General features: G+C 37.1%; 1 protein-coding gene across 1 annotated transcript; it reads left to right on the forward strand.

Moving 5' to 3' along the window:
* Nucleotides 1–12,720: 12,720 nt before the first annotated feature.
* Nucleotides 12,721–13,656, forward strand: LOC129402321 (olfactory receptor 6C75-like). The gene has a single exon (XM_055128368.1). The coding sequence runs from the start codon at nt 12,721–12,723 to the stop codon at nt 13,654–13,656; it is 936 nt and encodes a 311-aa protein (XP_054984343.1).
* The last annotated feature ends 11,886 nt before the right edge of the window (nt 13,657–25,542 follow it).

Genomic DNA, 25,542 nt, shown 5'->3' on the forward strand with positions numbered 1-25,542 from the left:
ATTACAGAGAAATCATGCAGGATGGAGAGGGCAATTACATCCAGGTGCGGTTCATAACATTACATCATAACAATGAACCTATCTAAAGCTCTTCCTTCCGTCAGAGGAAGTTCTTCTAGGAGATTAACTCAAGGATAAAATTTTTCATCTGAGTGCTCAGCACTCTATATTCCTGCTGGAAGAACCATGGAAGGGTGGGATTTCATCTAAGGCAAATTGCTTTCTCCTTTCTTTAGCTAGTAATTCATTTAAACGGTCATCTTAAATGTACTTCTTAATAATATTTCTAGTCATTTTATATGGACACAGTAAGAGATATGTTAAACTTAAAGGATGGGGACATATCACTATATATCCCATATACAATCCTCAGGCCAGGTTTGCCTTTCCTAAACCCAGCAGGGTCCTTATTCAGTTACTTCTTTTTGGGTCATGACAGAGTTTGTTCCATGACTATGCGCTTAACTTCTTATATTTCTTATGCCAGTTAGCTAGTCCCCTTTCTATGCCAGGGTAGCTTGCAGCTTGTTCTGGGTCTATCTAAGGTTCCTGGCTGGAACCCTTCTTTCAGGGGCATTAGGAAGTAAGGGCAACTGATGCTTAAGTCACGTAAATATGATGGATGCCCAGGCGTAAATATTATTTGGAGTCAATTAACTCCCATAGTACAAAAGCATAGCATTAACTGTCTTCCTGTGTCTATACAAAAAGGCTCTTGCTCTAAAATAAACTATGCAAAGGGCATAACAGAAAGAGAAAAGCAATATTTCGCTTACATATACAAAATCCAGAGTCTTCAGAAGAATGTGACTTTACAAGTTACAGGGTCTGATTTAGGAATATAAGTGATTAACAGGGGAAGAAGAGCACAAAGGACAGATTAAAGTTAAGCTCAAAGAATAAGGAGTGCCTGACAGAATTGGGTGCAACTCAATAAACCTAAGCTTCCTGTGAGCAGAGCAAGAACAAACCAAAAGTTAAACCTAAAATACTTGGACCTATAATCTAACAGAGCTAGTTAAGTGCACTTGCTCCTAAAGTTTTCAAATCAAATCTGTAGTATATACATAAAGATACGTACTGAATCCACTTACCTTTCTACATTTTAATGTTAAGCATGGTGAAGTGTCATCTGAAATTTCAAAATAAGTCATTTTAGCATTATGCAAAGAACATTTTACATCTTTTAACACAATTTAAAATACTGACAGAAAACACAATCATCAAGTTTATACAGCTTGATCTAAACAAACCATGTGAACAGCATTTATAAGTCACCAGTGCTTCTGTGTTCTCCTTGTTACTGTTCTTTTTCAGGCAAATCATTGTTTTTATCCCATTTGTAAGATCATTTTGGCTTTTTCTGAACAATAGAAAATTATTTTCTTAAAATAAAGTACTAAATATGCAGCATTCAATTAACCTTCTGTTGATCTAGTTGCCTTGATGGTGGTAAAGGACTATTCTCTTCTTTTAGTTAGCCACTCACAATTTATCCTAATGTCAAGATTCTTTCATCTTTTCTTATTTAATGCTTAATTCGCAGTAACATTTTATTCCTACAGCTACCTTAATTCGCAGTAACATTTTATTCCTACAGCTACCTCTAACTTTCACTCCACCTACAAACTTTAGGCCTCAGATTACATATCTCCACAAATATGTTTTTCATAATTATGCATATATTTAAATGTTATTATACATACATTTCTAAAATAAAAATATTGTTTTGTAACTGGGTTGAATATATTTCTTACTCCATAATCTTAACCTTAAGTAATAATTAGAATAAAAATGACAAATACTGTCTGTCATAAAAGTCATTTTGAAAGGTTCTGTATTTGAAAGAACCTCTCTTTTATTCTTTTCGTGGCTTTTTGTTTTTTATAGCACTATGAATGTATATTTTTATATATTCTATCTAGTCTCTTTCTATTTTCTGTTCTCCTACAAGATTTTAAGTATGTCAGAACAGAGACTAGACTACAATACTATTAGTTTCTATATACTCAGGATTTGAAATATTTCTAACATTAACAGAAAATAAATGTGTTTGCATTTTAAAATCCATTTATTTTCCTGTGAAAGTTATTGAAAGTAGTTCTGTCAAGATATCATAAGGAAGTGTTGCTAATTAAGACACAGATAATGGAGAATTCTGGGTAGTGAACATAGACCAGAAAGTAATAATAAACACTTACTATCCAATTTAGAATTCTATCCACAGTTTTCTATAAAAGCAAAAAGCTCTGCAATTGCTCTTCCCAATGACATTTTTAAATATCAATACTGAAAGCAAAGAAGGAGAGGTGTAAGCTGATAAGGCAATTGCCTTTGTGCACCAAACCCAGGATTTGGTCTTCAGCCAGGATTGAATCCTGAGAACAGACCCAGAAGTATGCCCTGAGCATGCTGCATGTGGTCCCAAACAAACAGAACCAAAAAAATATTTTATAAGAAGAGGAAAATCCACCTAACTTTTGTGATATAAAGCAGAATTCACTTCAATGGGAATAAAATGATCTGCAATTCCATTTTTTTTTTCTGTCTTGAAGAAGTTGAATACATAATACTCAACTCAAGACAGTGCTTATTAATCCTCTAAAGAATTGTAGATGTATACAAGTGTTTAGTTATTGTACTGTCTTTACCCCAAATTTTACTTGAGAAAATGTATTATTTAGTTCTTATTGGAGGTAAATACAAAAATTTTGAGAAGTTAGAACTTCTAGAACTGAAAATGAATATCCTAAAGTCCCAACAGTATATACTTACAATTTTCAAGAATTTTTCAGTACACAAGAAATTATCATTAATAATATTGTTAATCACAGTGACTTGATCAATAAATTTTTACAAAGAAAGAAAATAAAAATTTTCCAGATAACATTTTTGTCTTTTATATTACGTTGTTATTCCTTAAGTAGTATTTTTGTTTATAAAATACTTACTGATTTTCTAGTTGAAAAATAAGTACTTAAAGTGTATTCCTATTTTTCTTTACATATCTGTTTTCTCTAGATTTATATCTTTCCATCTTTTTATTGTAATTATTGACTATATTATTTTTATTACTTACATTACTTTAGCAGTGAAGGATTTCCCCACAAACCTTATCTTAGCCTGCATTTTGTTTTCTTATTTAGCAAGGATTTAATTCCATGTATTTCCACTGGGTTTAATTTACTACTTAAAATAATTGCATAGTTATTTATGTATCTTAAGTATTCCCTCCCTGGACACCTCAGCAGAAGTATTGCTATACAACCAATAGTTTAAATTCATTATACAAATTGCCATTTTCATTTCTTTTTATTCTCAGTATTTGGGTGGAAATGTTTTCCACAATGCTATTACACTTTACATTCCCACCAACAATATCCAAGGATACTATTTCTTATATCCACTCAGAGATTTTGAAGTTATATCTCATTGTGATAATTTATTTGTTTTTCTGTAATGGCTGTTTGTTTATTGGATGTTTAGGAACATGATTTTTTTTAAATCTTGAGTACCTTCTTTTTAGGCTCCTTTATTGTTTTGCTTTCTGTGACTCTGACCCAAAGACTCACACCTGCATAACATGTCCTCTACTGCTGAGCCAGGTCCCTGACCCAGAGTTGCTGATTATGAGCAGGTATTTTGTTTAATTGATGGCCAGACAAGACAGTGCTTGGTTTCATGCTCAGGGTTGCTCCTGACATGATCTGATCAGGGAACTATGTGGTACCAGGAATCTATAACGCAAAGAATGCACTCGGCTTATTGAGCTGTTTCTCCAGCCCCTTTAGTAGTTCTTTCATCAGAAAGTTAAGACTTTATCGATGAGTGATCTAAAAATGTATTTCTTTATTCTATATATATTTTATCTTTATATTCTCATTAACCCTGGAGCAATAGCATAGCAGGTAAGGCATTTGCCTTGCACGCTGCCAACCCAGGTTCAATTCCTCCGTCCCTCTCGGAGAGCCCGGTAGATCCCACCCACATAAGCAGAGCCTGGCAAACTACCTGTGACGTATTCGATATGCCAAAAATAGTAACAACAAGTCTCACAATAGAGACATTATTGGTGCCTGCTCGAACAAATTTATGAACAATGGGACGACAGTGCTACAGTGCTATTCTTATTAATATGCTCTTATGCACAAAGGCATTTAGTTTTCATAAAACTCACATGATAGCCTACATTTTTGTTGTTGTGAGGAATACCTAGAACACTGGGGACTATCAGAGGGCTTTCTGGAAGTGTTGGGGAAGGAAGGAGAGCATATGGTTCTGGGAGATTTACCCCTCAGCTTGGCACATGGCAAGACATATATGCATTTACATTTGATCTACATTCCAAGATTTATTATTTGCATCTGACTCACCTTAAACTGAATCTATTGCCATTTAAATTCAACTATGAAAATATACCCTTATATTTAATTCTGAGTGTTATTTTTCTGATTGCATTTTCTAATGCACATTGTTTAATTTATGTATATGTAAATGAAGATATAACTTATTTGCATACAGCTACCCAATTGTTTAGCATCACTATATTAAAGAAAACATTTTTTTAATAGGATGGCTTTGGTATCCTAGTCAAATATTAATTAACCATATACATATGGAATTATTTTTTCACTCTCAATTATATTCCATTTTCCTTTAAACTATATTGCCAGTTCTGGGGCTGGAGCGATAGCATAGCAGGTAGGGCATTTGCCTTTCATGCGGCCAACCCGGGTTCAAATCCCAGCATCCCATATGGTCCCCTGAGCACTGCCAGGAGTAATTCCTGAGTGCAAAGCCAGGAGTAACCCCTGTGCAACGCCGGGTGTGAGCCAAAATGCAAAAAAAAAAAAGAAAGAAAGAAAGAAAACTATATTGCCAGTTCCACAGTATTGATTAATTTAGTTTTTTACTGTGCTTTTTAAAATTGGGAGGTATGAGTCCTTTCCTTTTTCCCCTTTTATTTTGTAATTATCTTATCTATCCAGAATCACTTTAAATTTCATATAAATATGATTTTAAAATGAATTTGCAGTGCTAACCTATAAAAATGGCAGGTTTTGAGGGATTTGAACATACTCTTTTAAAATGTATATGTAATAGGTATAATCCTCTGAAGATCCAGAGAAATTCTGAGAAAAATAGAAGATGGCATGCATTGCATTTCCTTATTTTAAATTATACTATAAAGTTATAGTAATAAAAACTGTGTGGTACTGGATAAAGCTAGGCTCACAAGCCATTGGAACATATATGAACCCATAGATAAACCCTAATATAGTTGGACAGTTAATCTATGGAAAAAAAAAAAGAAGGTACATGAAAAAGAGAAACCAAAACCATTTCAACAAATGGTGAAGAGCTGTAGAGCCCTTGCAAAAAACCATGTCTCACACCATACAAAAATAAATTCAAAGTAAATTTTGGGGCCTAGATATTAGGCCAGAATCCAAAAAATGCATTAACAAAACATAGGTAGAAATCTGCATGATATGTACCTGAGAGTTGTCTTCAGTGATTTAACTTCACTGGCAAAGAACAAAAATAATCAAATAAAACAATACCAAATTAAAAGTTTTTGCATAGCAAAACAACCAGGTTAAAATAAATTTACTTTACTGAATGGGAGAAAATATTTGCAGACAATATTTCAGATCAATAGAAATATATAGCAGTCACAAATCTCAAAAACAAATGGGCAAAACACAAGCCTTATGTATCCTTATTGATCCTCTGTTTAGTTCCTTGAAACATTATTTACAATGAGATATTGGAGAACTCTCATTTTCTTACTTACATGTGTTTTGGGATTCTGCTGTTAAGTATATGTATTTAATCATTCTATGAACCATTATGAATAATCATTTCATAAATATTGATATTTTTTCCCTTTTAACTATTTTAGACCTAATGCTTATTTTGTCCAATTTCATCATGTTCATCCCAGCTCTCGTGATTGGCTTCAAAAACAAAAATTTTCTGTACTTGAACTTTTTTATTTTTAGTTATTTTTATTTATTTTTAGTTAAAGTAGACCAACACATAATTGAAACACTTATTTTTGTCGATTTATTAATTAGTATCCATTTTGTCAATCTCTTATTATTAATTTTTTTATTTTTATATAAAGTGTATTACTGATATGAAATACTTTTGCCATTTTCCCAGTTTTTAATGCATTTTCCATCTTCTCCCCAGCTTATTTTATCATATCTAGCTTTGTATTTAACTGCTTGCAGTTTGACATTTTGATCTTTTCCTTATTTTCATTTGTTTGCTTCATGGTTGCCTTTGACCCCTCATACATTATGTAGGCAGGCAGGCAGATAGGGAAGGTCCTCTCCCCAGGCACTGTATACTACTGTAGCACTGTCGTCCCACCCTATTGTTCAACAATTTGCTCGAGTGGGCACCAGTAACATCTCCATTGTGAGACTTGTTGCTACTGTTTTTGGCATATCAAATACGCCACGGGTAGCTTGCCAGGCTCTTCTGTGCGGGCAAGAGACTCTCCGTAGCTTGCCGGGCTCTCTGAGAGGGATGGAGGAATTGAACCTGGGGCTGCCACATGCAAGGCAAACACCCTACCAACTGTGCTATAGCTCCAGTCCTAAGCATAAGCCCTCATACATAAGACAATCTATTTTAAATTAATACCATATTGGTTCCAATAGTAAAATCAATTTCTCTACCTTGGGGCTAGAGCAACAGCACAGCAGATAGGGCGTTTGCCTTGCACGCAGCCAACCCGGGTTCATTTCCCAGCATCCCATATGGTCCCCTGAATTACTACCTGAATTACTACCGCCAGTAGTAATTCCTGAGTGCAGAGCCAGGAATAACCCCTGTGCATCACCGGGTGTGACTTAAAAAGAAAAAATCAATTTCTCTACCCTTTACTTATCCATTTTATATTTTACAGGCATGCACATTGATGTAGTTTTGTGATTTATATGTACTTGTGTTTGGAATTTATGGGAAAAGTGGAAATGAAAACCATAATTACTCTAATAGCTGTTATTTATTTACTTGTCAACTATGGTCATTACCAGGAAAAGTTTTATAACTAGTAAATGTTTGCTCTAGATACAAAAAGAATCATACTAACAATCTGGAGTTCAAAAGTTGGTTTTCTATCTCTAAGTCAAGGAACACATGGACACTGAAAAAAATCAGCTCAGGCATTTTCTCTGGGGTTTCTAAAATGGTTTCCTGTCATCCAGTCTAATATCACTTCTAGCTCAAGTTGGGGCCAGCAGTAACATAAGACCTCACTCTATTTGTCATATGTAATATGTTGAAGGAGACAGCAAAAATCACCAGGGTTTCAAATTTTCCACTTCATTTTTCTACCTTCATCCACAGTGTAGAAAAAAGTAGTGATAAAGAATTTTCAAAGGGCACCTCTTGTTTTTGCATGAGGGAAGAAGCTACATGATAGTAACATGATAGTAACAGAGATAGTGAAAGCAGGGCTTCATGTTGCAAAGTCCAGGTGCAGGGGGAATACTCTCGGTAACTCGCCAGGCTCCCGGAGAGGGATGGAGGAATCAAACCACTTTGGCCACGTGCAAGGCAAACGCCCTACCCACTAGTCATGTAATTACGGTCACTGTCACTGTCATCCCATTGCTCATCGATTCGCTCTAGCGGGCACCAGTAACGTCTCTCATTGAGAGACTTATTGTTACTGTTTTTGGCATATCCAACACATCACAGGTAGCTTGCCAGGCTCTGCCGTGAGGGCTCCATACTCTCAGTAGCTTGCCCGGCTCTCCAAGAGGGGCGGAGGAATCGAATACGGGTTGGCCGCGTGAAAGGCGAAAGCCCAACCGCTGTGCTGTCGCTCCAGCCCGTAGTTACAGTGGTTAGAACAAACATGTGTTTCATTTCAGTCTATAGATAGGGTTACATTATTTCATTATAATTCTAGAGATAGGCTTATATTCTTCCTTTGATCATAATGGATAGGCTATCACCCGCATATCTGCCAGACACATCCTGTCCTAGGGTCCTGTACCATGGCAGCATTGACCTGTGGTCGTAAATATACATTGTAACAGGTTCTGAATGCTGTGGGAACATCCACCCAGGCCAGCCCAAGGACTAGTATGGCACTTCAATGCGACCAAAAGCGGCTTTTCTCCCAACATCTTACAGATTTTCCAGTTTTGTGTTAACACCATATTGGTTTAAGTCTCTAGACAGTCTTCCCTTACACATGTGGTTCTGGAGATAAATTCTGTGTAGAAAATATAAGTGAAATCAATCTAATTTTGTTTCAATGTCACAAACAAAAAGTGTTTCCTGGGACTGAAGAGACAGTGCAGTCGATAAAAATTATGCCTTGCAAAAGGCCAGCCCTGATTCTATTCCCACCACCACCTATAGCTACCTTCTGAGTATCACCAGGAGTGATGCCTGAGCACAGAGCCAAGAGTAAAACCTGAGCACTTCAGGCTGTCATTGACAGTTCATCCCATTGCTCATCAATTTGCTCTAGTGGGCACCAGTAACATCTCCATTGTGAGACTTGTTTGTTACTGTTTTTTGGCCTGTTGAATATGCCACAAATAGCTTGCCAGGCTCTGTCATAGGGGCGAAATACTCTCAGTAGCTTGCTGGGCTCTCCGAGAGGGGCGGAGGAATCGAACCCGGGTTGACTGCATGCAAGGCGAATGCCCTGCCGCTGTGCTATCATGACAGTGAGTCTGTCACTTCAGGCTATGATCCCCAAAAGAAATTGGAAAAAAAAATTACCAGTCAACCGTTCTTGTCTACTACTATTACTTGTCATAATGCAGGTAGGATGGCAATGATTTGGAACCAAGAATAGGAGTAATTACAGGATGAATGCCAAATATAAACAGAACACACATCCCTGTAGTATGGAGATCCTGGCAGCTTAGAACCATAGAGACTTCAAGAAAGAATCTCAGCAAACTGACTTGTATATTTAAATAAATCACTTACTAATTTTATATAAAGGAAAACTTTTAATAGCTGTCCTTTTCTTACTCTACCAATCTGTATTATTATCACTGTCATCCCGTTGCTCATCGATTTGTTCGAGGGGGCACCAATAACGTCTCTTACTGTGAGACTTATTGTTACTGTTTTTGGCACATCCAACACGCCATGAGCCTGTGTGGATGTGATACTCTCGATAGCTTGCTGGGCTCTCCAAGAGGGGCCAAGGAATCGAACACGGGTTGGCCCCGTGAAAGGCGAACGCCCTACCGCCTTGCTATCGCTCCAGCCCTTGTATTATTATCAAGAGATAAAAATGTCTGAACTTTAGTTCTTTATCTGTCACTATCGCATAGATTCTACCTAAGTGACAGAGAACTTTGAATAACTCATTAACGAAGAAAGAGAAAGACCTTTGCATTCTTATCAATCCGTTTCCCATGAATCTGGTGGGAAAGAAGGTTAGTTACTAAATTTGGCTTTTAACCATATCTGTAACTGATGTTTAACCTAGGTTTTGCTAATACCCAGCTTTTACCAAGAGCAGATGCTTGAATCTTACTCAACAGAAGACAGTATTTTTATATGTGGGGTCAGGAAAACAATCTGCCAAGACGATTTGTTCTAAACTGCTCCTCATATGACAGAGCAAAGAACAGCATATATTAATACTAACCCACACCTATATAGATGCTAAATATTTGCATATATGTCTACCTGTGTTCACATTTAATAAAGAGTTCACTTAATATATTAATTTTTAGCCTATTACCAGGCAGATCATTCTAGGGTTGCTTTTTCTTTATAGGTTTTTCTTTTTTTCTTTTTTCTTTTTAATGTATTTTTTCTCTAACATTCAAACTGTGGAGCAGGAAAAACCCCGCATTGCAAATCGCCCTGAAGTAAAACCTCACAAGGGGGAGAGCCTGGACAGAGAATAGCAAAACAGGGCGCCGGCATCTTGGGGCTGGTCTTGAGCCTCACGAGACCCCCTGGTTTACATATGTCTTAAGCAAGACATTCTAACCACATCGTGGAGCCTTGAAGGGCCTTGCACTGGTTCCAAAGCAAAGAGGAAAAGGTGATGTGCCAATCGTGTTAAACTCTAGTGTGATTCGACCTCCTGTAATCCCAGACTCTATAAGAATATATATATTTGGCAATAAAGTTGAGCTGTGATCACTGAATCAGCTCCTGGAGGTTGTTTCTCCAAACCCGCCCTCCTTCAGCCCAGGAACAAGTTCCCGTCCCGACAGTGAACAGCGTGTCTGGGTGTTTTGGGGATAACAGTTCCCCAACATGAAACACTATCTCCACTCTGCCTGTGATTTAATGATTCATTTTCACTATGTGTGGTGACAAACATGTATACAACAAAAAGTAACTTTATTAGGTTGGAGGGATACTATAGTGGATCAGGTGCTTTCTTTTGACACAGAGTGATTCCTGAGTGCGGAGTGAGGAGGCAACTCCTGAACAGTCAGTTGTGGCTCCCAAACAAATATTCAAAAAAAAAAACAACAAAGAAGTAACTTTATTAACTTGATTTTTTGAGCTACATCTATTATGTATCTAATAACAATGCCTACTTGAGCTAGAACTTTGTTCAAAATTGAATGGGCTGCAGTGATAGTATAGTGGGTAGAGCATTGGTCTTGTATAAAGTAGATCCAAATTCAATCCTTGGCATTCCATATGGTTCCCTGAGCACTACCTTGAGTAAATCCTGAGTGCAAAGTCAGAGTAAATCCAAAACACACACACACACTCGCACGCGCGCGCGCGCGCGCACACACACACACACACACACACACACACACACATTGAATGAGTCAGTTGAATAAAATTGAATGTGTAATTTTATCGCATGTAATATATACAAATTGCACATGTATTAACGTAGACATCCTGTATCCTCAACACTTTGGTAACTAGAAATAGGAGTAGTTAAGTTCTTTGATTCCTCCGTGTATTATAATTATCTCTACATAGCATTATGAAAATCTTTAATGAATGTTTGTTATTGATAATGAAGCCAAGAACGTTTTTTGCCTCAGGAGAATATGTGTGTTTTTCATTCTGAAGATTTCATGCCATTTAGTTAAATGGTTGCTTATAAAATTCTTTACCACACATTCATCTTCATTTAGATTGACTAGGAGATTTACTTAAATTATTTTAAGGAGTCATTGTTAACTCAAAGTGTCAAACACATGGCCGGAAGCTTGTCATTAAAGTGTATGAAAGTTTTTCTTTTAATTATCATAGGAAGAAGTAAATTATACTTTTGGATTTATATATTACTTAAGAAGCAACAAACCACATAGAAGACATTGTCCCATCAGAAAAAAAAAATCCCATTTCAATGGTATGTTTTTCTCTTCATCAACTTTTTATGTTAACATCTCTTATTCTGTCTTTTATATTACTTTTATTCTGTCCTTTATTGTCAATGTATCTTTGACCACTTATTAGCTTCTCTTTGCATTTCACTTTATTTTTTACAATTTCTCAGAATCATAAACAGAAAAACCATCGAATCTATTTTGTTCTATTTACCAAGTTTACTATGATTCAGGTAACTCTATATCAATGTAGGAGATTATAAATGAGGAAAAAAAATAACAGCAGATAACAAAGTAGGGAAAGAACTGACTTTATACTCTTTAATATACTTGGTTTTAAAAAGAAGAGAGATGAGACAGTTTTTATAAGCTGAGTAAATGTGATGTCAGAAAAGACCAACATGAAAGAGCTATAGTAATAATACAATAACTTATGTGTAATATTTGTTAAACCTAAAGTTGTATTTCCATTTTAATCATTATAAAAATTTATATCGGGGCCAGAGCGATAGCACAACGGGTAGGGCATTTGCCTTGCACGCGGCCGACCCGGGTTCAATCCCCGGCATCCCATATGGTCCCCCAAGCACCGGCAGGAGTAATTCCTGAGTGCAAAGCCAGGAGTAACCCCTGAGCATTGCTGGGTGTGACCCAAAAAGCAAAAAAAAAAATTATATCATATTGCTGCCCTACATTCATTCAGCTCTTTAAGACAATGGCATTCATGTGGCTATCAATAAGAATAAGTGGAAGTGGGGCTGGAGAGATAGCACAGCAGGTAGGGCGTCTGCCTTGTACACAGCCAACCCAGGTTCGATTCACAGCATCCCATACGGTCCCATGAACACCTCCAGGGGGTAATTCCTGAGTGCAGAGCCAGGAGTGACCCCTGTGCATTGCCAGATGTGACCCAAAAAAGCAAAAAAAAAAAAAAAAGAATAAGTGGAAGCAATATGACCTTTGGCACTTATATACTGAGAAAATAAAAAATAAAATTACTCATTAATGGTATATTTCATATGCCAAAAACAGTAGAAACAATGTGTTCTTCGTGTTCCTGGAGCGAGCAGATGCCGTTGGACTATACTAGCATGGGACAGGGGCAAAGAAGAGATGTTACTGGTACCCGCTCAAGCAAATCGATGAACAATGGGATGACAGTGATACAGTGATTAATGGCATTGCCTTATATGTAAATCAGAATATATATTATAGGAAGCTTTCATATTTGTAAATTAATTCACAAAGTAATATATTTACAATGATTTGTCTTTCATTATTTCAGGGATACAATTATTATGTAAAATAATTGAGATATGACTTCAGATATTTACCAATAGAACTTTTACATAATTTTTCTCTCCATGATTCTTTAACCAGAATGGTAGCAGATCTGGTGGCAGCAATGGAAAACCACACAACAGTAACAGTGTTTATCTTAGTGGGATTGACAGAGGACCCCAAATGGAAGATTGTGCTATTTATCTTCCTTCTGATCACCTATCTGCTCAGTGTCACGGGTAATTTAATTATCATAACTCTCACATTGTTGGATTCTCAGCTCAAGACGCCTATGTATTTCTTTCTTCGAAATTTTTCCTTCTTAGAAATTTCTTACACAACTACCTGCATCCCCAAACTGCTTGCTACCATGGCCACCGGTGACAGAACAATCACCTATAACTGTTGTTTAGCTCAGTTATTTTTTGCCTTCCTCCTGGGTGCGTCTGAATTTTTCCTCCTGTCTGCTATGTCCTATGACCGATACGTTGCCATCTGCAAGCCTCTGCACTATACAACCATCATGAATAGCAAAGTCTGTATCCGGTTGGTGCTAAGCTCTTGGACTGCTGGTTTCCTCATAATTTTTCCAGGGCTCATTATAGGTTTAGGATTGGATTTCTGCGATTCCAATATCATTGATCACTTCTACTGTGATGTTGCTCCTCTCCTACAACTCTCCTGCACAGATACTAGTTTTTTAGAGATGATGAGTTTCATCTTGGCTTTGGTAACTCTCCTGATTACTTTGGTGTTGGTCAGTGTGTCATACACGTATATTGCTCTGACCATTTTAAAATTTCCTTCTGTCAGTCAGAGAAAAAAGGCATTTTCTACGTGTTCTTCTCACATGATTGTCCTTTCTATCTCCTATGGAAGTTGTATCTTCATGTACATTAAAACCTCAGCCAAAGATAGAATAACCTTAATGAAGGGAGTGTCAGTACTCAATACCTCAGTTGCTCCACTTTTGAATCCTTTTATTTACACTCTAAGGAATCAACAGGTGAAGCAAGCGTTTAAGAATGTACTGCAAAGATTTCTGTCTTTATCAAAATAGACTAGCAGTGCAGTATGGAAGGGAAATCAATTATTAAGGACTATTGCAGGTAAGCTTTTTCAATTATAAAATCGTACCAAATTTTCCTTGTACCATGAGAGATATATATGATATATCTTATACACCCTTTCCTTTCCTTTCATTTCTCTGAATGTCACAGTGTCCATATTTTCTCTTTTTCTCTAAAATACCACCATTCAATAAAAATTTAAAACAAATTTTGATTCCCAATTTTGTACTTGGAGCGATAGTACAGCAGGTAGGGTGTTTGCCTTGCATGTGACCAACCCGGGTCGGATTCCTCCATTTCTCTAGGAGAGCCCAGCAAGCTACCAAGAGTATCCCGCCCGTATGGCAAAGCCTGGCAAGCTATCCACGGTGTATTTAATATGCCAAAAACAGTAACAACAAGTCTCATAATGGAGACGTTACTGGTGCCCGCTCGAGCAAATCGATGAACAACAGGACAACAGCAAGGCAGTGCGACTTTTGTACCTGGTGAGAGTGATTGTACAGTGGGTAGAATGCTTGCCTTGAATGTGTCTGTCAATTAAATGAGACATATAAATGTTTCTATATACATGCCATATATTCTGTTCTTGTATTTGATCTTTGTTTCTAATCTTAAATTTATAATTATTTCCTATATGACTTTGGAATTTTTCTTCCCAGTGCTTTGTATAATTTATTCATTTTATGCTGTTTTACTTTCTAAGATATTTTTACAATGTGAAGCTGAGATTTAAATACCACTGTTATTTTTACTCTTGAGTATTTTTTAAAATGGCTCAGCCATGCTGATGTAATACAAATTATAGGACATATTATACTTAATATTTTGCTGTATACAAGTAAATAAAATTTGAATCATATATACACTGCCAACTTTAAGATTAAATGCATCCCACAGAGATCACATTCAGTAATTTACCTGGCATTATTTATTTGTCTATAAATTTTACTTGTTAGATTCCACAACTATAATATTATTGTAGCTAATAATTTTATACCGAGGTCCTTAAAGTTAATTTAAATTATACACTAACTATTGGAGGAAAACAGTAATAGTTATTATTAATCCATTTATATTAGTATATATTCAGCATATTTTATTAGGAAAACATTTTGCCTGAATCCTTTTCTTTAGAAACATGCAAACATCTTATTTATCCATTATTTTATTGAGGCATCAGAGTTTCCAGTAGTAATGGAGTCATTGCTTTACAGTTTTTGTGCTGCTATTTCACCAATCCCTCCACTGGTATTTCCAGATTTTTCCATATTATATAAAGAGCCCTTCTTCTTCCCACCCCTTTAGTGGTCTCAGTTCCCAGGGTTGTGCCCACTGAGATTGTCTCATTTCTTTTTTATTCTTGTATACCCTGCATATAAAACTGGAATTTTTTAAACTAGCATTAGAGACCAGGAAGGGGAAACATACACTCCACTGAGTAGATGACCCCAGATCTGACCATAGTACAGCATGCCCTGCTCCTACAGACATCCGTGTGTACCCAGCAGTCCCTTACCCATCACCAGCGGGCTGGCACAAAGGCAGCTTGGGCCTTTCTTGAATCATTTATTCCAGTTTGCTTAATATCACAGAGAGAGGCTCTGAGCACTGCCAGGGAGCATCTCCTCTCCTGCCCCTTCCTCATGCTCCTTTCAAAAAAGTAATTAAAAGAGAAATAGTAATTAACAGCAATCTGTAGGATAACATAGCCTGGGGTAGTTTAGTTTTATTGGGTTACTCTCATCACAGTGCTCCCATTCCTCTGTATTTATTTGTAACTTCTTCCTTTGTGTTCTGTTGACTTGTAATATTGTTTTCCTCTTCTCCTTGAGTTCTTTGCCTAGTTTATTCAGAGCCATGTCCTTTTGTATGGGTACAGGAAGACTGTAGCGAATGCTATGCTTTGTAATCTGGGAGTCATTTGACTCTACACGATATTTTCCTCCTGAGCATCTGTTCTCTTGATCTAAGCTTCAGCTGCTCTTATTTCCTAGCACCCCCAAAAGCAGGGTCCGAACTAGGGACAGGACGGACCCAGGGCAAGTAGTGAGTTATGTAATACAAGATGGCCAAAGTACCTAATGCTTAACTATAAGTTAAGAGCTTGGTCATGGACAAATGCTGTCAGGATCCAAGAAGTAATAACTAGATTTGGACCCTGCTAGGGTTAGGAATGATTAATCTGGCCTGAGTGCTGTAGTCTGAGTCTGTGGCAAGACCCAGGAGAACTGCCCTACAAGCCTCAAGTATCTCTTACTAAGGGCCCATACAACAATAACTAATATTGAGATGTTAACTAAGATGCTAGGAGGAAGGGAATGCCTCTAGGTGGTGTTTCCTTTGAACCTGGTGAAACCTCAGGAAGGGCTTTCTTGTGTTGATGTTGCTACCAGACTGTGTGTAGCCTAGAGGGCAAGGTGAAGAGAGACAAGTAGGCGGAGTATCCAGAGAGAGGAGGAGAATCTAGAGGGTGGGGATGGAGGAGTGAGGAGCTAGGAAGGATAAATGGGGAGTTCAGAGACTGGAACAGGTGTGTGGAGAGAATGGAATAAAAGGCATCTGATAAATCAACTGGTTTGACCCTAGTTTCCTCTTTTATCTGCCCCATGGCCTGGGCCTCCCCTGCTGGGCCTAGACCAACAACACCACCACCCCCACACACACAAACCCAGTGTTGGCCTACAGGGAGAGCAGCCCCAGGGCTCTCCCCCAGTTTGTCCCCTGGCAGAGGTTTTTTACAGTAATTAAATTTAAAAAAACAGTTCATTTAATTGACTAAGTACAATGAAAAAGAGAATTATCAGAAGTTAATATTTGCTTTTTCAGAGGTGTGTACTGGGCCGGGCCGATAGCACAAGTGCTGGAGCAAGTCTTGCATGTGGGGGACCCATCTAGTTTCCCACTATTGCATGATACTCCTGCACCTCTAAGGTAGGTCTCTTCCCTGAGCTCTGTGCTTGATAGGATCCCAATAATCAGATTAAATTAAAAGTCTGTGGAAAAGATAAACTTGTATATTTTAAAGCAATTTGCAAATTATATGTTTATATGTAATTCAATTTAATCAAAGAGCCAGAAGCATATAAACTATGCCCATGATATTATTCTAGAGTAAAAGAAAATTAAGCGACATGGTCTTGAACAAACCATGTAGAATTCATCACTTGTATCACTTGTTATTTGTCATCCCATTGATCTTCGATTTGCTATGAAGATGAGGGCAGGTTAAGGGTTAAATTTGCCTTTGTAACTGTTTGGCTGCTTTGAAAGATGTTTTCGAGACCTACCGCTGGGCAGGAAACTGTCACCAAATGAGTCAACAAACTGCCCTAGGAACTGTAAGCAAACATTTGCAGGGAAACAGTTAACAGTCAACAAATGATGAGATAAGCAAATTAAGTGACCTATGTGATCCAATATGTGTGATTCCCTTTGATGCTATAATATGTGTGATTTTTCCCTTTTCTCCCCCAAAAGGGTATAAAAACAGCTTGCTTTTTGAGTTTGGGGCCTTAGGCTATGCCGTGTTATTCAGCTGGCACAGTTGAAGGTCCCAATATAGCTATATTGGCTTGAATAAACCCCCGTGCATTTGCAGAAAGAGTTGTCTTGGTTTTGTTCTTTTGTTTCTCCGAGCCTCCCCCAGGCAGATATCTGCCACCCCTAACAGCTAGAGCGGGCACCAGTAATGTCTCCCTTTGTCCCTGTCATGTGCTAATGTAGCCCAAAAATATCTGCTCGCTCCAGGATTAGGAAGAGCCTCAAATCGTTCATTCAGGGTTTTGATCAAGAAGTCTAACCATCTCATTGGTGGGCGGCTATGCAGTCTTCTGATGCCCCATGGAATCTAGTCAGTAACAGCTTTAGTCCAGCGGTCATCTCTGAATTGAGTTACGTGTCCAGCCCATCTGATTTTTGATGCTTTGGCATAGAATTCATATTGATACTAATTCAACTGAAGAATCAGAAAAGTAGTAATTTTACATAATCGAATAAATTATAAATGTGTAGTGTTATAATTTTGTTATAGTTATTTTTAAATTTCTGAGAAGTTATTTAGGGAATTGAGTATTAGTAGGTGAAATGACACTGTTGTTTAAAATTATTCTTCATAATATCTATAAAATTGGAGCTGAAATAAAATATATATTAGTAGTGTTTTTATTATTCTCTATAGGAAATTATTATTTATAAAATAGATATTTTAACTAAAACTAGATTATAAAAGCTATATATGTGTGAATACATGATAATTATAATTCACATGATTTTCCTCTCATTTACATATGACATATTTTATTAAGTTATTCATGCCTTTTTCCTATATTACTAATTATTGTGGTAATAAATAGATTGTCACTTTAGAATATGAGAAGCAGAGGAAAATCAAAAATTTTATTAATGTCATGAAAGTGTTCAATTTTATTATTTGATGTTAGTTGGAGCCAGAATTATGAATTCTAAGCCTTGGTCATACCAACTCCTACTATTAAATGTGATATACCAAGGAAAATTATACAGGAATAATAATCATAAAAAACTTAATTTTCGGAGCTAGAGCGATAGTACAGTGGGTAGGGTACTTGCCTTACATGCGACTGACTCCTGTTTGACCCTGGCATCCCATATGGTCCCCTGAGGCTGGCAGGAGTGATCACGAGTGCAGAACCAGGGTGAATCCCCAAGCACCATTGGGTGTAGCCCAAACAAACCAAAACAGAATCTTAACTTTCATGAGTGTTTTTTATTTAAAATCTGTAACTCCAGCCTGTAATATTGAGTTAACTCAAATAACATTAAATAATACTGGTATTCAGAGTTATCAATAAGACATTAATTAAAGCTAATGAAATTTTCCCTTATAGAGCAAGTAGAGAAGCATTGAAATTTTTGCATTTTTGTTCTTTGTGGTCAATATTGTTTGTCTCTCAAGTACTTCGCAATCCCAAGTATGTTTTATGATTTTTGTTCTATTACTATAAAGCATGTCATTGAACTATTAATAGGAGTTGAATTGAATCTGTATAGACAGAATATGGCCTTTAGGTGGGATGGCCATTTTAACAACACTAATTCTTCTATTAATGCGACTGGTATAGCTTTTCCTCTATTGTATGTTTTTCAGTGTCTATTTTAGCAGTACCTAACAGCTTTAAATGCATAGATACCTCATCTCCTTGGTTAGATTTATTCCTAAGTATTTTGGTATAATTGTTACATATATTTTTTCTAGAGTTAATTTTTTAGAATTTTTTATTAAGGAACCTTTAAAATAACATTTACAAAGTTATTAACAGATGAGTTTCAGGCACACAACGTCCCAATGACAATCACAACAACAGTATCCACTTCCCTCTACCCAGTGTTCCCAATTTTTATCCTACTGCACTGCCAGAATCCTAAACTGGTATTTTTAAGTTTAGTTGTTATAGTTTGTAATGTGTATGTTTTTAAGGTCCCTTAATAATGGTTCATTGTGTGCATATAGAAACAACTTACTTTAGTGTGTTAGCATTATAGCCTATAACTTTGCTGTATTTATTATTTTAGTTTTAAATTGGAGTAATAGCACAGCAGGTAGGGTGTTTGCCTTGCACACAGCCAACATGGGTTCGATTCCTCCATCCTTCTCGTAAAGTCCTGCAAGCTACCGAGAATATCCCTCCCGCATGGTAGAGCCTGGCAAGCTACCCGTGGTGTATTCAATGTGCCAAAAACAATAACAAGTCTCAAATTGGAGACATTACTGGTGCCTGTAACTCATAAAATCGAGCAAATCGATGAACAATGGGATGACAGTGCTACAACAGTGCTACAGTGCTACAGAATCTTTGGTAGGGTTTTATATCTAAAAGCATATAATTTAAAATAGCTAAGCTTTATTCTTTATTTTCTATTTAGTTGTCTTTAATGTTGTTTCTTGCTCTAACTAGGTCACATAATAAAGGACATTTAAAAATTTTTCATTATTATCACTTTAGGCCTGAGAAACGCAACATGGACAAGCAGAGCAGAAATACCTCTGATTTATTACGTGTTTGATTTTAAATTAATTCAGAAAACTAACTTTTTTTTTTAGTTTGGAGGTCACAGTTGGCTGCTCAAGGTTTACTGTTGATTCTGTGCTCAAGTATCACTTCTGGTTTTGCTTAAGAGATCATATGTGATATTGATGAATGAACATGGGTTTGCCATGTACAAGAAAACTATCTTAAATGTATGATCTATTTAGTCGTAGAAAACTTGTACTTTTGCCTGGTTTTGCCAAGTGGAAGACAAGTGCCCTACCCACTGTACAATCTCTCAGGTTCCCACTAAAAGTAATCTTAAAAACACCAATCCCCATGATCTTGGGTTCTAGACAATAAATTCTATATATTATGGAAACCATACCATACCTTATTTAATGGTCATTGGTTTGAGTATTTTCACCATTGCTTTCAGTAGTCATTGCACTTTACTGGATTAGCTCACTTGCTTGTGGATCACTACGTACAAAGAAAAAGCATGTTCTTTGGTCAAATATCTCATAACATATTCCTGATCATTTTTCTCCAGTCCAAAACAGAATTTCTTTTATTTCTATGTGACTAGATAAGGCTCTCAATAAGACTTGAAATAATGGTGATAGTCATGATAGTTTGATGAGATAGACTAAGAAGGCAAACTAATGTTTAGAATATTTGATATAAACTTAATAAAGTTTTTTGTGGTTAATTTAAGCTAGAAACAGCCTATTAGCAATTGATTGAGTGAATACTTAGTTTCATAAGGATTAAGCTATCTTAGGGAGTAGAGCATTTGTCATTCAGGATTATTCTTTGTTTCTTCTTTATCAGAAACCTGGACAATAGCAATATCTATGATAATGTTGATGAGTGAGTTCTACTCTATTAGGGTCTCACATAATCATCAGAAGGCCAAAATAAATAGTTCCTACATGGGGAAATTATTTCAGATATCATGTGCCATGGAATCAGAGCTGTGAGTCAGAGTCATCAGTGCAACAACAATGTGTAACAGCAGGTGGTCCAGGCCACCTATTTGTCCTCCCAAGTAAATGTGCCTTCTCACATAGCTCATTCTTATCACAATGTATAATATTTACATTTTTGATAATTCCTAGACCAGAATTATTCTTCCTGCTGCTGATCAAGTGCTACTATGCACAACAAATAACTCTTTTTTGGTTTAGAAAACATCTCTATGCTGTGAGACTAAAGTTAGCCACCTTACTTAGTTATGCATTCACTCTTTATCCAACCACTGTAAGACAAAAGTTTTATTTATTCATTTACTCTACCATATTTTTAATAGGGAAAAAGTGGTTTATACCTCATATTTTTAAGAGCAAATCGCTTTTATAGAAAGAGAGTACTATTTAAGATGACAAGATTCTTCTCAAAATCCTACATTTCTTCACTATTAGTCATCTTAAAGAGATTGGCAAAGTCTATCTCTATCTACCAAAGAGACTGCAACTGTACTGGGACAAATGAGCAACTTGTAAATTTTCATAATAGACTAATCCAGCTGTTGTCTTCTATGGACACCACTGAAAATCATCCTAGACCTCACTGAAAATTTGCATTTTAATGAATAAAAGAAGCATCAGGTATATAATGTATCAAAAATAAAAGAAACTTTTATCACTGCTAGCCTAGGATAGAGAGGAAGAGTTCAGAGTATAAGTGAACATAACACTCCTTAGCTCAGAGAGACCTAGATGAAGCTTCAAGGACCTGTGCATTGCCACTGGCCAAAGGCAGAGAAAAGGAGCCATTAGAGTGAGTGCCCCCTCACAGCGGCCTCCTCATCCAAAGAGAACCAGAGAGATCCTCTACAACATCTGCAACATTATTGCTGGCCCTGCATCTAGAACAGGAATATGGAGAATAATTGAGCATCTTCTAGCACAACTGTCTCCTGCAGAGACCCTGAGAAGTGAAGTCTAAATATTAGGGAACAGTGGTACCTGTTCGCTCAGGTATCTGTTCACTAAGGTAGCTCAGACAACAGAGTTCTAGAAACAGTGAATAATTGATGGAATTCAGCTATGTGACCAGAGAGTGACAGAAGTTTAGAGAGAAGTCCCTCAAAATAGGCCTTTCTATAATCCACCAGTATAATAATAATCATATATTTATGGATCTAAAAGAGAGATTTGAACAGAAAATCAGATAACTTCAAGAGAGTCTGACAGTAAAACTGAAAGATCCCTTTCAAATATAAATGAAGGAGCTAAATAATATAGTAGAAAGTTTTAAAAACTTTTAAAACATTTAAAACTTTTTCAACATTTTAAAAACTGAAATTTGAATCTGTAAACTTTGAAATATGATAGTCAGCCTCCAATATAGCAGAAGCAATAGGAGAGAGAATGAGAAAAGAAAAAAATCTACAACATAGAGAACGTGAGAAATATTATTGGCAATACCTGGAGAAACAACCTCAAAATGACAGGAATTCTGGAGGAAGAGAAATGAGGAGAGGGGAAAAGGCTGTTGAAGTAATAATGTGTGAGAACTTTCTCAATATGAAGAGAGATATGGGAGCACTGATACGGGAGGCTCAATGAATGCCAATCAAAGTAAACTCAAATAGAATAACAAGTTACATTGCAATCAAAATGAAAAGAATCAATGACAAAGATTCCAGAAAGCTGTAAAAGAGAGGCAAAATCTCATATACAAGTAAAACACATAAGACTTACAGAAGATTCATCATATGAAGCTCTATAAGCAAAAAAAAAAAAAAAAGTAATGAAAAGCACACTATTGAATGAGAACTCCCAATTATAAATCCTCTATCCAGCAAGGTTATGAAAATTTTAAGGAGTGATATAAATATTCTCAGACAAAGAGAATCTGAAGACATGTATACTCTTCACCGGCTTTGATAGGGATAATGAATGGTCTCAAAAGCAAGGATCAGGTAACATATATAACCAAACTCTCCTAAATACATTTCAACAAAGTCCATTGAAACAATCATTTACCCAAACTCAATGGACTAAATTCTCCCATAAAATAGTAGAGTAGCTGAATGGATCTGGAAATCATTTATCACTGTCATCCCATTGCTCATCAATTTGCTTGAGCGGGCACCAGTAACATTTCCATTGTAAGAATTGTTGTTACTGCTTTTAGCATATTGAATATGCCACGGGTAACTTGCCAGGATCTGCCATGCGGGCTAGATACTCTTGGTAGCTTGCTGGGCTCTCTGAGAGGGGCAGAGGAATCAAACCCCGGTCGGCCCCATGCAAGGCCCTACCCATTGTGCTATTGCTCCATCCCAGATGGAAGTAGGATACAGCAATCTATTATTATAAATGTTACTCTTAAAATCTTACAGTAACTAAAGGCCTAGAGAAAAAGGAAAGAACCAATATTTTGAGACTAACCAACATACTGTTACAGAATAATTGAATCGAAGAGAAAATCAAAGAAGAAAATTTCAAAATTTACAAAGCAAAAAGTTAAGGGCCGGGGGCTGGAGCCATAGCACAGTGGGTAGGGCTTTTGCCTTGCACGCGGCCGACCTGGGTTCAATTCCCAGCATCCCATATGGTCCCCTGAGCACCGCCAGGGGGATTCCTGAGTGCAGAGCCAGAAGCAACCCCTGTGCATCGATCGCCAGTTGAGACCCTAAAAGCAAAAAAAAAAAAAAAAAAAAATTAAGGGCCGGAGTGTTAGTAAAGCCAAAAGGGTGCTGACATTGTGCATAGTGAGTGATAGAGGTTCAATCAGGCATCATATAGAGGTCCCTGAGCACTCCAGGAGCGATCTCTGAGCTCATAGCAAGCAACAAGACAAGAGCAAGACTGGGTGTGGCAGAGAGAGAGGGAAAGGAAGAGAGAAAGAGAAAGAGAGAGAGAGAATATAAGGTTTCAAACTCTCATAACCAATAGGACACAGCAAAAGTAGTCCTAAGATGGAAATTCATAACAATACAGGCTTATTGATTATGTGTTCCTTTATATTTGCCACCTCCCCTCCCGTATTTATTTTATCTGGAATTTTCATATAGAACATTCTCCCTAGTGTAATATGATATCTACTACTCAATATATATTCTTCTCAAGTGTTCATTGATCATTCTTAAGGATAAAACACATGCTGAGACATAAAACCCTATAAAGTGTGTAAAATTGCATTTTTATAAAGTTTCTCTCATTGTACTATATTCAACTTCTGTTGGAAATAAATCATAAAGATATTCAGAAATACTCACACACTTGGAAGCTGAACAATACAGTACTAAATGACCATCGAGTCAAGTTAAGCAGATAATATGGGTGAAATATTCCTGTATAGAAACAAGAATGAAGATGCAAGTTACCAGAATTTCATAGGGCATAGCAAAATCTGTATTAAGGGGGTAAATCATCTACTAGAGGAATTCATCAAAAAATAAGAACAAGTGGAGAAAAACTACCTAACCTCACAGGCCAAGAAACCAGAAGATAAACAACAAAGAGAACTTTATCAAAGAACTTACACAACATAAGTTCAAGGAACGAAATAATAAAACTTTATGCAGAAATCAATAACATGGAAGTGAGAAACACAATACAAAATGATCAATTAAAAAAATAGTTATTTCTTAAAGAATCAACGATATACAAGCTACTAGATAGACTCACAAAGAAAAGAAAAAAATCCTAATAAGTAGAATCATAAATGAAAGGCAAGAAACTACAATAGATAGATCAGAAATACAAAAGGTAATGGACAACTTATAGCTCAGAAATACAAAAAGTAAACCAAGACAAGTATGGATGGAAAATTTATAATCTCTAAAGATTGAGTCTCTTGCCCCCGAGCCTGGCTGTCTTCACCGGGGCCCCTCAAGCAGGTGGGTTGAGTTTCCTTCCCTGCCCCAAGCAGAACCCCAGCAGCTGAAGACCTCTGGAACCCAGCCACAGTCATGCTCAAGGCCACCCTCCACATGTTCGGATGGGCCTCACGCATGAAGAAACCGGCAGAGGAACCCAGGTGTGTGGGACCCGGGGCTGAGATCTCCAAGTCTGCTCAGATCGGGACTGGGCCTCTTCCACCCAGATCCCCCATTTTCCAGTAACTAGGTGGTCACACTCAGGGACTACCCCCGGCGCTATGTAATCCTATTAACGGCCAACATCCAGAGACTATAAAACCAAGCTCCCAGAGTACGACATCCTATAGACTAGTTTTCCCTCTTGGAAAACCTGGCAAGCTACCAAGAGTTTTCCTGCCCGCACGGGAGAGTCTGGCAAGCTCTCCGTGGCGTATTCATATGCCAAATACAGTAACAAATGATGTGTCTCATCTCCTGACCCTTAAAGAGCCTCTAATGTGACACCACTGAGAAGGACGAGTAAAGAGAAGCTGCTAAAATCTCAGGGCTAAGATGAATGGAGACATTACTGAGCCTGCTCGAGCAAATCGAGGATCAACGGGGGATGATAGTGATAATGATAATGAAAGATTGAGTCAAGAGGAAGAAGAAATTTGCATAGACATATCATTATCAAGGAAATCAAGACAGTTACCGAAAACTTTCTCAATAATAAAAGTCACAGGGGTGTATAGGCTGTCCTAGTCCATGTGCTGCTTGTGCCCACAATGACCAAGCACATGTGTCACCTGAACACATCACTCGCATCTCCCCTCTTGAAATGTGTACTTTCCTATCTAATGCTGGGGTGTGTGTTGGGGCTTTCTCTATTCTTGGAGAAGCCTGTAGTCTCTCTTGAGCATGTTACTCTCTCTCCCTTTCCCTGCCTCCTCATCTTCAAAACCTCCAAATAAAATCTGCTCTACTTAAAAAAAAAAAAATGAAAAAAAAAATGTCACAGAGGTATGGATATATAATAAAGCAGGAATTTG

This window comes from Sorex araneus, chromosome 2, assembly GCF_027595985.1.
Source record: "Sorex araneus isolate mSorAra2 chromosome 2, mSorAra2.pri, whole genome shotgun sequence".
Taxonomy (NCBI): domain Eukaryota; kingdom Metazoa; phylum Chordata; class Mammalia; order Eulipotyphla; family Soricidae; genus Sorex; species Sorex araneus.